A 16663-nucleotide genomic window follows, 5' to 3' on the forward strand; every position below is an offset into this window, starting at 1 on the left:
CAATGTATATAAATATATATCCCCTACCTAAAATTAAGGAGAAATACAAAGAACAGAAGGGAACAGAAAAAGGAAATGGTCCCCCACTGGGAATAGGAAGGACATGGTCAAAAAAAGAGCCTGAGAATAGACCAGTGGATAAGAAAGAAAAAAAGCAAATAATCTATCAATCTCTAAATGGTCTGTTGGTTGAAGGTCAGCTTGGGTAGTGCATGATGGCTTTTGCAGAGGAACAGATACCCAGCCTACAAGATTCTATAACAGCTCCCAAATTTCCTAAAGTAGTTAAAAGCATTCCTGCCCTCTGCAGCCTAGGGAGAGTACATCATCACAAGGATGAGGATTTACTGTGAAAGATATTTTGAAGAAGCCTGCAGAAGAGGCAGCTGGTACTTAACTGCACGTCTAAGATATACTACTGTCAACAAAGCAGAACCTCGGCACTTGAAAATGTAAAAGCTGCAGTTTAAACTGCGGGAGACATGTAGTAGTTTGTCATTTTCAGTTCAGTACAGACACTCAGTTGTGTCTGACTCTTTGCGACCCCATGAACTGCAGCACACCAGGCCTTCCTGTCCATCACCAACTCCCAGAGTTTACTCAAACTCATGTCCATCAAGATGGTGATGCCATCCAACCATCTCATCCTCTGTCGTCCCCTTCTCCTCCCGCCCTCAATCTTTCCCAGCATCAGGGTCTTTTCCAATGAGTCAGCTCTTTGCATCAGAAGGCCAAAGTACTGGTGCCTCAGCTTCAGCATCATTCCTTCCAATGAATATTCAAGATTGATTTCTTTTAGGATTGACCTATTTGATCTTCCTGCTGTCCAAGGGTCTCTCAAGAGTCTTCTCCAACATCACAGTTCAAAAGCATCAATTCTTCGGCACTCAGCTTTCTTTATAGTCCAACTCTCACATCCATACATGACTACTCGAAAAACCAAAGCTTTGACTAGACGGACCTTTGTTGGCAAAGTAGTGTCTCTGCTTTTTAATATTCTGTCTAGGTTGGTCATAACTTTTCTTCCAAGGAGTAAGCGTCTTTTAATTTCATGGCTGCAGTCACCATCTGCAGTGATTCTGGAGCCCAATAAAATAATGTCTGCCACTGTTTTCACTGTTTCCCTATCTACTTGCAATGAAGTGATGGGACCAGATGTTATGATCTTAGTTTTCTGAATGTTCAGCTTTAAGCCAACTTTTTCACTCTCCTCTTTCTCTTCCATCAAGAGGCTCTTTAGTTCTTCTTCACTTTCTGCCATAAAGGTGGTGTCATCTGCATATCTGAGGTTATTGATATTTCTCCCGGCAATCTTGATTCCAGCTTGTACTTCATTCAGCCCAGCATTTCTCAGGGCTGAATGATGTACTTCTGCATATAAGTTAAATAAACAGGGTGACAATATACAGCCTTGACATATTCCTTTTCCTATTTGGAACCAGTCTGTTGTTCCATGTCCAGTTCTAACTGTTGCTTCCTGACCTGCATACAGATTTTTCAAGAGGCAGGTCAGATGGTCTGGTATTCCCAACTCCTTCAAAATTTTCCACAGTTTGTGGTGATCCACACAGTCAAAAGCTTTGACATAGTCAAATAAAGCAGAAATAGATGTTTTTCTGGAACTCTCTTGCTTTTTTGATGATCCAGCGGATGCTGGCAATTTGCTCTCTGGTTCTTCTGCCTTTTCTAAAACCAGCTTGAACATCTGGAAGTTCATAGTTCACATATTGTTGAAGCCTGGCTTGGAGAATTTTGAGCATTTCATAACTAGCCTGTGAGATGAGTGCAATTGTGCGGTAGTTTGAGCATTCTTTGACATTGCCTTTCTTTGGAATTGGAATGAAAACTGACCTTTTTCAGTCCTGTGGCTACTGCTGCGTTTTTCAAATTTGCTGGCATATTGAGTGCAGCACTTTCACAGCATCATCTTTCAGGATTTGGAATAGCTCAGCTGGAATTCCATCACCTCCACTAGCTTTGTTTGTAGTGATGCTTCTTAAGGCCCATCTGACTTCACATTACAGGATGTCTGGCTCTAGGTAAGTGATCACACCATCGTGATTATCTGGGTCATGAAGATCTTTTTTGTACAGTTCTTCTGTGTATTCTTGCCACCTCTTCTTAATATCTTCTACTTCTGTTAGTTCCTTACCATTTCTGTCCTGTATTGTGCCCATCTTTGCATGAAATGTTCCCCTGGTATCTCTAATTTTCTTGAAGAGCTCTCTAGTCTTTCCCATTCTATTGTTTTCCTCTATTTCTTTGCACTGATCACTGAGGAAGGCTTTTGTCTCTCTCCTTGCTATTCTTTGGAACTCTGCATTCAAATGGGTATATCTTTCCTTTTCTCCGTTGCTTTTCACTTCCCTTCTTCTCAAAGCTACTTGTAAGGCCTCTTCAGACAACCATTTTGTTTTTTTGCATTTCTTTTTCTTGGGGATGGTCTTGATTCCTGTTCTCGAATTAAGAACACAAACCTCTGGCCATAGTTCATCAAGCACTCTGTCTATCAGATCTAGTCCCTTAAATCTATTTCTCATTTCCACTGTATATTTGTAAGGGATTTAAGTCATACCTGAATGGTCTAGTGGTTTTTCCTACTTTCTTCAATTTAAGTCTGAATTTGGCAATTAGGAGTTCATGATCTGAGCCACAGTCAGCTCCTGGTCTTGTTTTTGCTGACTGTATAGAGCTTCTCCACCTTTGGCTGCAAAGAATTAATCAATCTGATTTTGGTGCTGACCACCTGGTGATGTCCATGTGTAGAGTCTTCTCTAGTGTTGTTGGAAGAGGGTGTTTGCCATGAACAGTGTGTTCTTTTGGCAAAGCTCTATTAGCCTTTGCCCTGCTTCATTCTGTACTCCAAGGCCAAATTTGCCTGTTACTCCAGGTGTTTCTTGACTTCCTACTTTTCCATTTTGCGTTTTACCAAGACACAAATCTGAATAGTATTTTCAAGCCTGATGTTAAGGGAGCAATTTGCCTATAAAGTAAGTGAGCCTAGCTGGCCACCTAGCAACTGCTTTGTTTCCTTAGTCTAGTTATCCTTGTATACATAGAGACCCTTGTCTCTATGTTAACTTGTTATAGGATTAAAAATTTTACTTCAGATTCATGATAAATATTCTCACATAGCAGATATAAATGTAGTGTAATTTTAATAGTAGGATTTATTATGGTCATTTTACAAGTGATTTAGTCCTATATTTTACAAGAGTAATAATGACAGAAACTACCATGTCTTGACATTTTCTATGAACTAAGCACTATGTTAAAAGTTTAAAATACAATATTTTACTTAATGCTTCTAACAATTCTACAATGTAGGTACCTCTACCTTCATTTTCTTTAGAAAAGAACAAACTGAGAATCAACTAAGTAACTTGTAAAAGATCATATAACTAGTAAGTAGGGTATTGGGATGCAAGTTTAAGTACAGCTAATATTAGAACCATTACTGTTAATAATGATGCTATATGGGGAGCTTCTGGAAGACAGCATTTAACTTCTGAAGCTGTATTTTCTGAAGAAAATTTTATATTTGGGAATGAATGTGGGGAATTAAGTCTCAAGATTTTTCCCATGAGAATATGGAAGCTCTATTTTATTTTTATCCACCAATTAACCTGATTTGGGGAGGGGGGTGAATCAAGCATGTGAATGGGAAAAATCCCCCATCTACAGATCACTAAGCTGTTGACATGAACTTTCTGTAGGTTTGGATTTCCTACAAGATTTAACCAACTTAAAACCCAACAACCTTAATGGCAGTTTTTAAAAAAACACACAATTAGAAAAGACCATTTTTTAAATTCACTGAAATACCAAATGTTTGAGAAAACAGATGTTCAACAAAATCAATGAGACTTACAATTCTTATACTGTTACGAACTGGTTTATTAATACTATAAAGAAAAAGACAATATGAGAGCTCAAAATATTCACGGTCTTTGATTTAGTTAATTCAACTTCTAGAAACCCATATATCCATCCATTTACCAAAACCATTATTAACTCTTGAAAAAGCAGAGACTGCCTTATTCATCACTGTATCCCCTAAATATAGGCAGACTAAGAAGGCAGGCTCCTTTAACACAACGGTCTGGATGTGACACAGAAATACAGCTGGTCACCAGAGTCCTCACATGTAATGATGCCAAAGAGCCAAAGGCAAGAGCAACACCAGCCACGGTGCCAGAAGGACACCCAGGTGCTCAGTGACTGCAAAGGGGCTGACTGGGACTTCAAGATTCAATATTGCCCAACTACACATTTGGGAATGTGGCCAAACAATATACAGCACCAGATTCTCCAAGAATGTCACATGCATGAAAGATGAGAAACAACCCCTTTTCACTGATCAGTCCTGAAATGGCAACAGTTACTAAACCAGTATGAGAAAACCAAACCTCAGAAAAATATACTAAAGGAAGTCCATATCCTTGGAAGATGTCACCAGAAGCCAAAGAGAGTGGTGAGGTTAACACAGGTTCTTATGAGGACCTGCTGTTGGCAGCCTTTCAGGCAGGCAGCTGGTAACAAACTGAGACTAGCAGCAAAAACTGTGGTTTGGGTTCTCTTTGACTTTCTAAGCAAGTAAGTAGTTGTTCAACAAGGTGCCCCCAGAGGGGACTGAGATGATCACTCTTTGAGAGTGAATTTGGTCACAGTTGGGTACATGATTGAGGGGACCAGGGAGCCAGGTATAATCCCTGGACTGAAACATAACTGAGGAATTTCTCAGCAGGAGAGAAAAGTGGTCTAAACGAAGGTTAACAAAATGGAGGCCTAAGGAGAACACGCTGTAGGGATTTCAATCCCCAGCTGAACATGTGTCCCTGCTAGAAAACAGAGATCTTCAATTCCTTCTTTGACACTGTCAGTGCTTCACATGTAGAGCTCCAAAATCAGAACTCAGGATAAAATGGAAGCTCAACTGAAAAGTTCCCACTATTCTGTACTGGTTGCTCACCAGTAAGTAGCCTCTGTCTATCCAGACTGAGAGGGGGATCAAACGGGCTCCAAACAAAATTCCCCAGGCTGTGGGAACTCCTAAAGGATATGGTTGCAAAGCCTCAGAGGACAAGTTTAAGACACCTGTGATGATATGGTATTACTATTTTTTAATACCTAACTCCCTAAAGATTTTTATGGAGAATAATAAGTTTGGGGGGAGCATATATTTTACTAAAAAACTGAAAGAGCTCAACTATATTGCCAGGCTTGCTAAACTTAAAAGAAAATGATAAAATGATCATATATAGTCTACTCATTTATTACAGAGAAAAGGAAAGAAATATAAATCCATCACATAGAACCTGGCATAATAAGAGTTATTGTATGGTGCATACCTACCACAGGCCAGGTACTTTTTTTTTTAACCATATCTAATTATCATAACAACCCTGAAAGCTAGGTTTTATTAACTCTGTAGTATAGATAAGGAAGATGAGACTCAGAAATTCTAAGTCACTTAAAGTTATCAAGAAGAGCTAGGATTAAAAACCAGGTCTTTCTGATTTCAATGCCTATAGTGTTGCTGCTCTACTACAAAACTCTCAACATTTTAGGAATGTGATATACAATTACTAACATTTTTAAAAGCTTATAATAATAGTGCTGTTCTTAATACTGATAAATCAGAAATAAATTAGATAACCAATAATAAAGGCTTAATTTAAGTACTGTACATCTATACAGTGAAAAGAGTAATTAAAACTGAACTTTTAGAAGAATAACCACAAACATTTTTAGAGAACCTCCCAGTTATAACAAGCTCTGAACTTAGTGCTTCACACAAATTATCTTTTCAAATCTTCATAAGAGTCCTATGGAGGTGTGTTCTTTTACAATTCCATCATGGACACGAGGAAAAAGAATCTTACAGAAGCTAGGTACCGTGCTCAGTTTCACAGACTGAAAGCAGGAGTTAAACCCAGGACTATCTGACTTATAGTCTCAGCTCTTAAATACTTACCATACTATCACCTAAATTAGTTAAGAACATGGAGAAGACATTCTGAGGCAAGAAAAAGCAAGTTCCAAAATATTATGTACAGGATGATCCTATTTGAATTGAAAAAAAAAAAAAAGAACTTTATTGAGACATAATTCATATTACCATAAAATTCACACTTATTAGGTGTACAATTTTCTATACCAAAAAAAAAAATCAATTTCAAGTCTCACTCCACAAGCACCATATGCTATTCTTTAAAGCCAGCCAGCTGGAAAAGTGGGGAAACTAGTATGCAAAAAGAGGAAGATAGTCTGCTCAAAAGGGAGAGGCCAGACATTCATTACCTGTTTCACCTGTAGCCCATGACTCCAAATCCTTTCCAGTAGGTCACAAAGACTGGCAATCAAGGTGTTCTCTTCCACCCCCGTGATGTTCACTTCCCCATGGCCTAGTTCCACAGCCTCTCGCCCCATCTTCTCCACCAGCATCCTCTTGGTCTATAAGAAATCAGTCGGTAAGATTAGACACCCACATTAGCCAGATGACATTCAACTAGACAGGCTTGTGGCCACCTGCCAGGTACATCTGTTGGACTGAGAGGAAGACCCACAGGTAAAGAGTGTATTTATTTTTCACCATATCGGTCAGGTTATATAGTAAAGTGCTTTCTTTAAAGAAGATAAAAACACAGAAATCACTGACCGTGGACATGTCATTTCATCACTCGGGATTCAGTGCTTTTACTTATGAGATGAAAAGAGTTGAATAAAACCCTTTGGTCATGCTCATCTCAGACATTCTCTGATTCTCATTGCCTAACTGACCTTTTAAACAAATCTTTAAAAACATTTAATCCCAGAAATATATCTGAAGTACCTGCCAAGGGGATAAAAAGTTGAGAAGTAATTTACTTTTAGGTAAAAAAATTTTCATGTGCTCACTGTAAAACAAAAACTGTATAATGATAATTGCAGGTTTCATCACTATGTGCCAGGCACTGTACTAAGTATAACATTATCTCAGTTAAGCCAAATAGCTCTGTAAGAAGTTATTATTTTTCACAATTTATTGATAATGAAATTGAGGTCAGAGAACTTAAGTAACTTGCCCAAATTCACACAGCAAAGTAGTAGCAGATCTGGTCTTTGAATCTAAAGCTGCTTGAATATTGAATTCAAGTTCTTAAGGAAGATTTGTGTTATAAATGTGTGACATATAAAAATCTGAGCAAGGAAAAAAATCACCCCATACTCTACCTTGAAGAAGCAACAACTCTTAACATTCTGGCATATTTCTTTTCCGGTACTACTATTTTTAACATTTTTATTGTGAAATATATCTCATATACATACACATGTATGTGTTTATGTGAGTGTATACTATTAGACTAACATGACCTAAGGTTAAGAAAAACAATAATGCCCATCTATACCTTTGAAGAACCCTATATGCCTTCTCCAATCACCTTCCCACTCTAGAAGTGATCACTGTCCTGACTTACACAATAAAACTACAGAAAAGCAAGAAAATGATTAACAATATAGTTTATTTTCTTTTCTTTTTCACTTTATGTCTGTGAAATTCATATACACTGAACAGATCTGTTGTGCAATTTAAAATATGTTAAGGTTATAAATATGCTTCATTTGCACACATACAAAAAAACTGCAAAAGAATATAAGGAAATTCTGGGAAGTGACAGACATCCTGATTGTACTAGTGGTATCACCAGTGTATGCACATGGATATACGTATACCTTTGGCCAATTTGTGTTGCTATATGGCAGAAACCAATATTGTAAAGCAATTATTCTCCATTTAAAAAAAATTAAAAAAAAATTTTTAATCATCTATAGATCCCTCCAAAAAAAAAAAATGATCAAGACATATACATAAATGTGTGCCATTTTTTATGTATCAATTACACCTCAATAAAATACCTTTAAAAAAATTAAGATTCTTATAGAATGGCAAAAAAACATGCCAACAGCAAACAAACTGAGTAACACACTTTGACACACAGCAGGCACTCAGTGAAATCTTTTGTTTCTAGATACATGAAATCAGTGTTATCAGTACACTAGAGGGCCAAAATATTTGCATATGTGTAAAATGAATCTGTTGACAATTTAACTATATTAAAACTAATGATTTTAAGTAAGTAACACAAGATGTCTAAAATTAAAAACTACCACTGCCTCTCAGCTTTAAAGAATACATATTAAATTTTTATCAAGCAAACTATGCTTGCTCTCAATCAATGTTACATGTTATGTAAAACAAATACATCTAATTCCAAGTTAACAGGATCTTAACATTAGAACTATCTCATTATATTAACAATATTTTAAAAATCAAGAGAAGAATGGTCAGAGCTAAGCCTTGGTCTCACCTTGGCTGCCAAGGAAAATACACATTCAGAAGAGCCCACAGCTCACCTTGTTGCGGCATTCCTTCAGCAGACCTTCCACAAACTTCCAGTTGGTCTGGGCAATCACTGACGGGGAGAGGTTGGACAGTTTGGGCTGGCGGATGGTGCTGCCCATATTCCTGGCTTCCTGGATGTACTTCTAAAGCAAAAGGAAAAATCAAAGACTTTGTGCCCATGAATACAAATCACAGGCAACCAGTACAGATGGGTGCCTGAAGAGGGCACTATCACCCTGCACTATCTTACTGAATCATTCTTAGGCTCAGGACAAAGTTTAAAAAGCAACTGTATCTTAGGGAAAACTAAGAGAAAAGGGTGAATTAATTCTTCTTCTGAGGTAAAGCACTCCATGAGTGCTGGAATTATCTTGGCTTTAATGATACAAAAGGTAAAAAACACACAGCTGTAACACGTATGTGCAAACTCCTATGCGTGGACAAACCAACTATAATCTCAGAGTACTATTGAGAAAAATCATTTTCCCCACCAAGTTGGGAGGAATTTAATCCCTCTGCTCATATCAAAGATATCCATCTTTGCTAAACTGTTGTAAAGTTGTCTCAGACTTTTTGTGACCCCATGGACTGCAGCACGCCAACCTCCCCTGTTCTTCACTATCTCCTGGAGTTTGCTCAGATTCATATTCATTGAGTCAGTGATGCTAATCATCTCATTGTCTGCCACTCCCTTTACCTTTTACCTTTAATCTTTCCCAGTATCAGGGTCTTTTCCAATGAGTCCACTCTTTGCATCAAGTGATCAAAGCAGTGGAGTTTCAGCATGAGTCCTTCCAATGAATATTCAGGGCTGACTTCCTTTAGGATTAACTGGTCTGATCTCCTAGCTGTCCAAGGGACTCTCAAGAGTCTTCTCCAGCACCCCCATTTAAAAGCATCAATTCTTTAACACTCAGCCTTCCTTATGGTCCAACACTCACATTCGTACACTACTACTGGAAAAACCATAGCTTTGACTAGACAGACCTTTGTTGGCAAAGTGATGTCTCTGCTTTCTAATATGCTATCTAGGTTAGTCATAGCTTTTCTTCCAAGGAGTAAGCATCTTTTAATTTCATGGCTGCAATCACCATCTGCAGTGATTTGGGAGCCCAAGAAAATAAAATCTGTCACTGCTTCCACTTTTTCCCCATCTATTTGCCATAAACTGATAGGACCAGATGCCATGATCTTAGTTTTTTAAATGTTGAGTTTTAAGCCAGCTTTTTCAGTCTCCTCTTTCACTTTCATCAAGAAGCTCTTTAGTTCCTCTTCACTTTCTGCCATTAGAGTAGTATCATCCGCATATCTGAGGTTGCTGTTATTTCTCCTGGCAATCTTGATTCCAGCTTGTGATTCACCCAGTTCGGCATCTCACATGAAGTACTCTTGCATGTGTGCACACTCAAAACAAATGCATTTTCTGCTTTTCTATAATTTGCTGGTGATTCCCCACATGCTGTCTGTTTTAACACAGAACCCACATCAATGCAATAAACTGTACACTGACACCTTCTCAGTATCCCAGTTTCACAACCAACATTTGTACCCAACTTCTTTCTTGCCCATGTTTATTCCAGAAGTACAATTCTGTCCATTCTACTTTCTGCCCCCTCATTCTGCCCCTACTATCAACCCTCAAGATTAGGCTTCAGTTATTATCACCTGTACTACTGCTATCTGCTTTCTAACTTGCTAGCTACCTCCAGTACCTCTTGCTTCCAAAATATTCTGCCCACAGTCTCCTTTACACAATCCACCACCACACTTTAGGTCCTGCCATCTCCTCTACTTGCAATGCGCATCTCTGTTCCTAATAATCCTATCATCCAAGACTAAAACAGATGTTAGTTCCTCTAAGCAGTCTTGTTTGAGATTATCCCAGACACAATGGAACTCTGTTTTCTTTAATCAGTAATCAAACACTGGTATGCCTCCCATACAGCTCTTTCAAAAGATTCTTCTACTAAAGACAGTTGCATACCTGCCTTTGCTCCCTTAGTAAACTGGCATTCCCTGAGGACAAGGCTATCTCCTTGTCATTTTTATATTTCAAAGTGTTTACTACAGTGATTTTGACCAAGAAAGCGTGCTCAATAAACCCTGCTGAAAGAAATATTATGGAGGTTAGATGGAAGACCTAGAGGAGAACTTTAAAAATAACACCCACACCCTACACCCATTATGCCATCCTCACAAAAACATTAAGTGCAACTGTACCCTATAAACCAGCAGTTAAAAATTCATGACCATACTTTGCAATTTTAATTTATTCATTTAAAAAACAGCAAAAGCAAAATATTTTCCCATCCACTGAGGTGCTAGACACATATGAAAATAATATGCTTTACTTGACTTTGTATAAAATGCAAACTGCAGGGTCTTTTCTTAAAGAGAAGTTGCTGAAATACGTTTCTGAAGCTTAAGCTCCATTTTCACAACTTCATTGCAACTCAGTAAGGCAGGGTCTGCAACTTGAGGTTTATAACTTGAGGTTACAGCAGTGCTGAGAAACTCTGCTTACAAGCAATGAGGACTCAGGTCAATTGAAGAATCCTCAATCCCCAGGCACCTGATAATAATATTCCCTTGGCTCCTCCAAGAAAAAAGTCAAGATTACCTCTTTTAAATTAAGATGAAGAAAAAAACAGGTAAAAAAGGCTTCTCCTCCCCAGGTTCAGAGATTCACAGCATTAACCCAAGTTCAGCTTTTCCTCCATCTCATTCTAACAAATTAACTTCTTTTCTATCATACCAAACACACACAAAAGCCTCAAGAATTTTCAAAGGAATTTTTCCAAGTTGTAGAATCTTACTCCCTGATGTTCCTGTCACCCCTACCACTCTCACTACACCTGGGAGAGAGTGAGTATCATGCATGAGTGACTACTGAAACAATAGTGAAAGGCTTTCTTCCAAGTACTGGGAGCATCACTAAACACAAGTGCAAGTCTGGCTCAGGAGAGGATGCATGTGGTTAGTGGCTGCTGCCACTTGTGAACCACTGTACATCCTTGTCACAAGCCAGGCCCATATCACATATCAGGAACTAACTCATTATTAACCCTTCCCTGTGGGAAGGATGTTTGAATCAGATCAGAGACCAAGGATATACGAAAGAGAAGGAGGGTACAGCATGGTAACAGGGTCATTTCTTATGATTCTCAAGGTGTCTTACCTCTCTCTGGTCATTGTCTAAGCGCAGGTGTTCTGTGTGCTGCTTCTGCCGGTCTTTACGCCTCCACTGGGCAGGAGCATTTCTTTTTGTCCACCTGACAGAATCAAAGCAGACAATTAAGAATATTCTGCTAAGAAAGTAAGGTCAACTTATAGGAGAAAACTTAAACATCTAGGGACCAATGGTAAGCTACCAAGAAGTCATCAGAGGTAGCTCAGAAACCTTGATATAAGGGCAGGTTAAAGATCAGTGACTGGGCAATAAAGAGATATTTTTCCAGGGAACCAAGACGTTCTCTCTCTTGAAACATCTACAGAAACTTCACCTGCAGATCCAAAACTATTTTCACTCATCTCTGCCTGGCCTTCGATAAACTCATCTCCAAAAGTTAACAAAGGAAAAACAATTCTGCCAAGTTACTGAGTTTCAGGTCAGACTCCAATTATTTCAACCACTACTTACTCTACCCCACCACTTACAGTGCTAGCTAGGTGCTGTCCAGTTATGAGATTTGCAGATGATTTCAACCCATCTGCAGTCTGGCCTTTTACAGGTCCTGATACATGGAGCTATCCCAATTTGCACAGTGGAGACGGGAGCTGATGATGCTCTGTCACCTGTTTCCTTGTTTAAACAAGTGAACAACCTGGACAGTTTGTATCTTCTCCACATTTGCTTTATAAAAGTCAAGGTCTTCTGGAAATGACAGTCTAGGTCCAGATACTATATTATCACTGTGACCTGGGAGCTGCACCAGGGAATCTCTGGGGTTGACTCACTTGTTGCTGGCTGGCCCAGTGGAAAGCACGTCAGACTGTAGCTTAGGGAAGAAGCCTGGTTCATACTTCCCTTGTCCAATCTTCATGTCAAGTAAATGGGGATGAACCGCAGTATGATCAATTTTTGCCAATCGCAGCTCAATTGCTTTCTCTGGATAAGAATGAAAAAAAAAGTGCAGTACTTTAAAAAATATATCAAATTCTGGGCCATATAACAAGTCTCAATAAATCTGAAATAACTTGAATCAGACAGTTAAGTCCTGTGACCAACAATAATCATTAATACCTTAACACTAAATAACACATTTCTAAATAAACCAGCGGTCGAAAAGGAAATCAAAAAAGGAAATAAAGTATTTTGAGCTGAATAAAAAGGAAAACACAAGATACCAAAATTTGTGAAACTTCATTCTTTAAAAAAGAATTTCCAAGATCTCCTCTAAATGTCACATTTTAAAGAATCTCTAAAAAGTCACCATTAGCTATGTTTTTACCATTTTCCAATCACACTGATTCAAGAAACTGAGCTGTCCATGCAGAATGAGATGAGGTAGCTGAGCTACTCTAGGCTAGAAATCTGAACCCAGCGGGAAGAACCCTGAACAAGCATTATTGGATTACATATCTCAGGAATATACCAATGGCATTACTCCTGGGAACAGACTGTGTAGTTGCGTGGAGGGTCTTTGATACTCATTTTTCTGAAAGGAGTCACAGAAATGAGGGTTAGTTAGCTCTCCTTCCATATCCCAAACCCCACATTCTAACAAGCCACAAGAATTCATGTCCTGGCCACAAATGAGACCAGCGTAATTCATATCAGTATTTGGTATTCAACAAATGGATTACAGATGGGCTGAGGACTGACTGCCTCAACCTCTGGGCAGGAGAACAAGGCCTCAAGTCACCACAGCCTCTCATTTTAGTCTCCAGTATAAGCAGACTCCTCCCTTTAGCCCCACAATGTTAAGGTTAAGTCGCTTCAGTTGTGTCTGACGCTTTGTGACTCTATGAACTATATAGCTTGCCAGGCTCCTCTGTCCATGGGATTCTCCAGGCAAGAATACTGGAGTGGGTTGCCATTTCCTCCTCCAGGGGATCTTCACGACACAGGGATCAAACCTGCATCTTTTATGCCTCCTGTATTAGCAGACAGGCTCTTTACCACTAGCGCCACCTGGGAAGCCCTCTGACCCCACAGAGCTATCTACAAAAGCAGGCTCCTGCTCTGGACACTCTTGGCTGCAGAAAACACACACCCAGGCAGGCCAGCTCTGCACACAGTGCCAAGGCCACACGTGTGCGGGCATGCAATCCCTGCTCTGTGGGGGACCAGCCTGACCAGCTCTAATGGGCAGACCTGGAGAACACTTCAGGATGTGGGTCTCCTGGGGAGAGGACATGCATCCTGACCAAGCAGGCCCAAATTCAAGGCTTCCTGGCCTTAAGTGGTAGACCTGGACTTTCAAAGCCATATATAAATATTGTCATTTTCAAGTGTAACACAACATGAAAACATTGGGAAGTCCTGCTTTAAAGTGATGGTTTAGGAGATCATTTTGCTCCCCAGGACCAAAACCTTAGGCAGGGTTCTGGAATCTGAAACTGGATGTGTGCTCTAGGAGGCAAAGATGACTATGTCAGAGTACTCCACCTGCATGGGCAACATGTCCTCAAGTCTTGACCAAGAGGACTATCACCTTAATGAAAGGCCTAGAGCATGAGCTGAAAGATAAAGTCAGAAGGCTACCAAGCATAAGGTTGAGGAAGCCAGGACATTGTCCAAACTGTCACCACTTGTATCTTCAAAACCTAAAAAAATGCATGGCACATTCATTCATTCATTTAGTAAATACTTGGTGAGCACTTACCATACACTGGGCATGAAATATTTACGTTTAGTAAATGAACAAACAAAACATACCAATAAGCCACAAGGACACTGAATATCACTCACGAAGTGAGCGCACTACTTAATTTGACACCTCAGGCTGAGACTATTCTCTAGCTAAACCGATCCAGACAGAATCTCTGTGAACAAAAAGGTGTACTCCACCATGCAAGTAGCAAACAACTTTTAACATCTATATGTTCAAGGTATAATGTTAGAGGAGTGGGAGTAAGACAATGAGTAAATACAGTCTCAGATCTTAAATTGCTCCCCAATAATGATACCTCAGAACAGAGATTATAAAGGGGAGGCAAGAACAAGGTACAAAAGAGCTTAGCAAAGAAATCAACTCAGCCTGACAGCATCAGAGAAGGCTTCAGAGGAAGAGAAACATCAGCTGGATTTCTGTTAGCAGCTTACTTACCCATAACTCACTCACCCCTTCTTTCTTGCTAATAGAATCTCAATACAGTTTGGGTTAACATTATACCAGGTCAATACTCACTTTCATAGCTTCCCTTGCACTTAACAGTAGTCACATAATATGCTTTTATGAGACAATAGAAGCTATTGGGAATTTCTGGGAAAGCTTTTGCTTTCTGATATAAGAGGGACGATACAGCTGGCATCAACTTTCCCCTTGGCCCTGAATTTGAACATAGAAGGCCTCTTGTAACAATGAGGCAATAAGCATGAATATAATAAAAGTCAACATGTTAAAAATATCAGAATGAAAAGATAGAATTTCATTTCCTGATTACACTGCTGAGCAGCCGAACCACCACCAATTTTGCCCCTCTTGATAATTTGAGAACAATAAGCCCCATTTATTTAATGCGCTGCTAATTAGATTCTCTAGTACTTATAGCAGGACCCATTCTTAACTGACACAGTGTTAAACGATGAGAAAAAGTTTGCCAGGCAAAAAAGATAGAGGAAAGCATTGCAGGCAATGGAAACAACTTATGCAAAAGCAGGAAACAAGAGAAAGAAGCTGGCATATTTAGGAATAAGGACATGTTAGTGATATAATCCAAGAGGCTAGAAAGCTAGCAACAAGGAGGCCTCACTTGCTTCATCCACTGTGGTACACTTCTGGTACATGGATGTGCGCAGAGTAGGTGTCCGAACATTCAACAGCCTGATCTTGTCTACTCGGGAGTCAAACACCCGGAGCACAGGATCTTTATCATCATCGTCATGACACATGATTTTGTTGTCAATGAAAGAAGCAAACATCTGAGTCTCCAAGAATCTTGAGAGGAAAGGCAGGTAGGGTTCAGGCTGATCTGACAGAAAAGATGCCTGGTGGGACCAAAAGGAAAGAGAGAGTCATCGAGAGGGAAGAGGTCATGTCAGCCTCAATCAACCAAGCCTACATATAGGTTAATTGTTCTCTGAAGCTTCCTAGGTCTTTATAAAAAGCAAAGCGCAAAACCTCATCATTTTAAAAAATTTATGTATTTCAAATATCCTGAAACTTTGACACACCGGCCTAAACTTACTCAGGTAACCTACTGTGGCAATCAACGTTCCCAGAATCCTGGTGTTCAACCTGCATGTGCATCTGTGCCTGAGAGAGCTCCGACTGAAGGTAAATCACCTGATAGCACTAACCCGCACCCTGCTCTAAAGCAACCAAACACTTTACCAACATCAGAAGGACCGAGAACTTGTTTCCAGCACATTTTATGGAAGAAAAACTCATCTTCAGTCACATCTTTAAATGTTCTCATTTCTTACCACCTCCCCAGCAGGACTATATTAATACTTACTTTATCAAAATTTTGCATCTGCTCTCTGTTGGTAAACCAGGACTCCTTATCCTGGTTGGGCTGAATGACAAACACCTCATAATCTGCAAACATCTGAGTGAAACGATTTGCAAAAACTTCCCGGATCTGAATGTTTAGCTGGTAAATCCTGAGTTCTTCTTCATCACACTGAACTTTGAGATCCTTATTGCTACTGGGGTCTTCACGCACTTCCAACTACAAAAACAAAACAAAACAAAACAGTTGAGAACACCCAAGTTTTTCTTTTTATCCCAAAGAAAGGCAACTCATCCTTTTTTCCCCACAAGAGTCATTCAAAAGAGAAAAAATGGGGGGAAAAAAAAGAAAGGAATTCTGACATGAAGAAGAGATAAATGAGGGTGTTCCACTTGCAGGAATCCAGCAACTCAATGAAAGTGGAGAGAAACTCATTACAGGCAGAGAAACAGCAATAGAAGAAAAGGCACTAGTTATCCCAAGGGTCAGGAAAGAAGGAATTTGGGAAGGCAACAAGAAAATGATAATGCAAAGCACCAAGGTCAGACTCTCATTCTCCCTTCATCTCTTTTTCTCCCCCATATTAACGTTCCCTTTCTCCCTAAAATTTTTTCCTTACTGGTCTCTTTTAACCTCTTAAATCTCTCTAAATATTTC

At 39.4% G+C, this 16663-nt stretch overlaps 1 protein-coding gene across 2 annotated transcripts in view; it reads right to left on the minus strand.

The window, feature by feature from the left end:
- DENND5A (DENN domain containing 5A) overlaps positions 1–16663 on the minus strand; it is a 94243-nt gene that overhangs the window by 14866 nt on the left and 62714 nt on the right. For both annotated transcript variants that reach the window (XM_070383904.1, XM_070383903.1), the window contains exons 7-12: positions 16010–16225; positions 15305–15539; positions 12344–12494; positions 11565–11658; positions 8398–8529; positions 6304–6456 (exon numbers count right to left, since the gene is read on the minus strand). In XM_070383904.1, the coding sequence (XP_070240005.1) occupies positions 6304–6456; positions 8398–8529; positions 11565–11658; positions 12344–12494; positions 15305–15539; positions 16010–16225 (981 nt within the window). The remainder of the gene's footprint in view (positions 1–6303; positions 6457–8397; positions 8530–11564; positions 11659–12343; positions 12495–15304; positions 15540–16009; positions 16226–16663) is intronic.

The sequence above is a fragment of the Bos mutus genome, chromosome 15 (assembly GCF_027580195.1).
Source record: "Bos mutus isolate GX-2022 chromosome 15, NWIPB_WYAK_1.1, whole genome shotgun sequence".
Classification (NCBI taxonomy): domain Eukaryota; kingdom Metazoa; phylum Chordata; class Mammalia; order Artiodactyla; family Bovidae; genus Bos; species Bos mutus.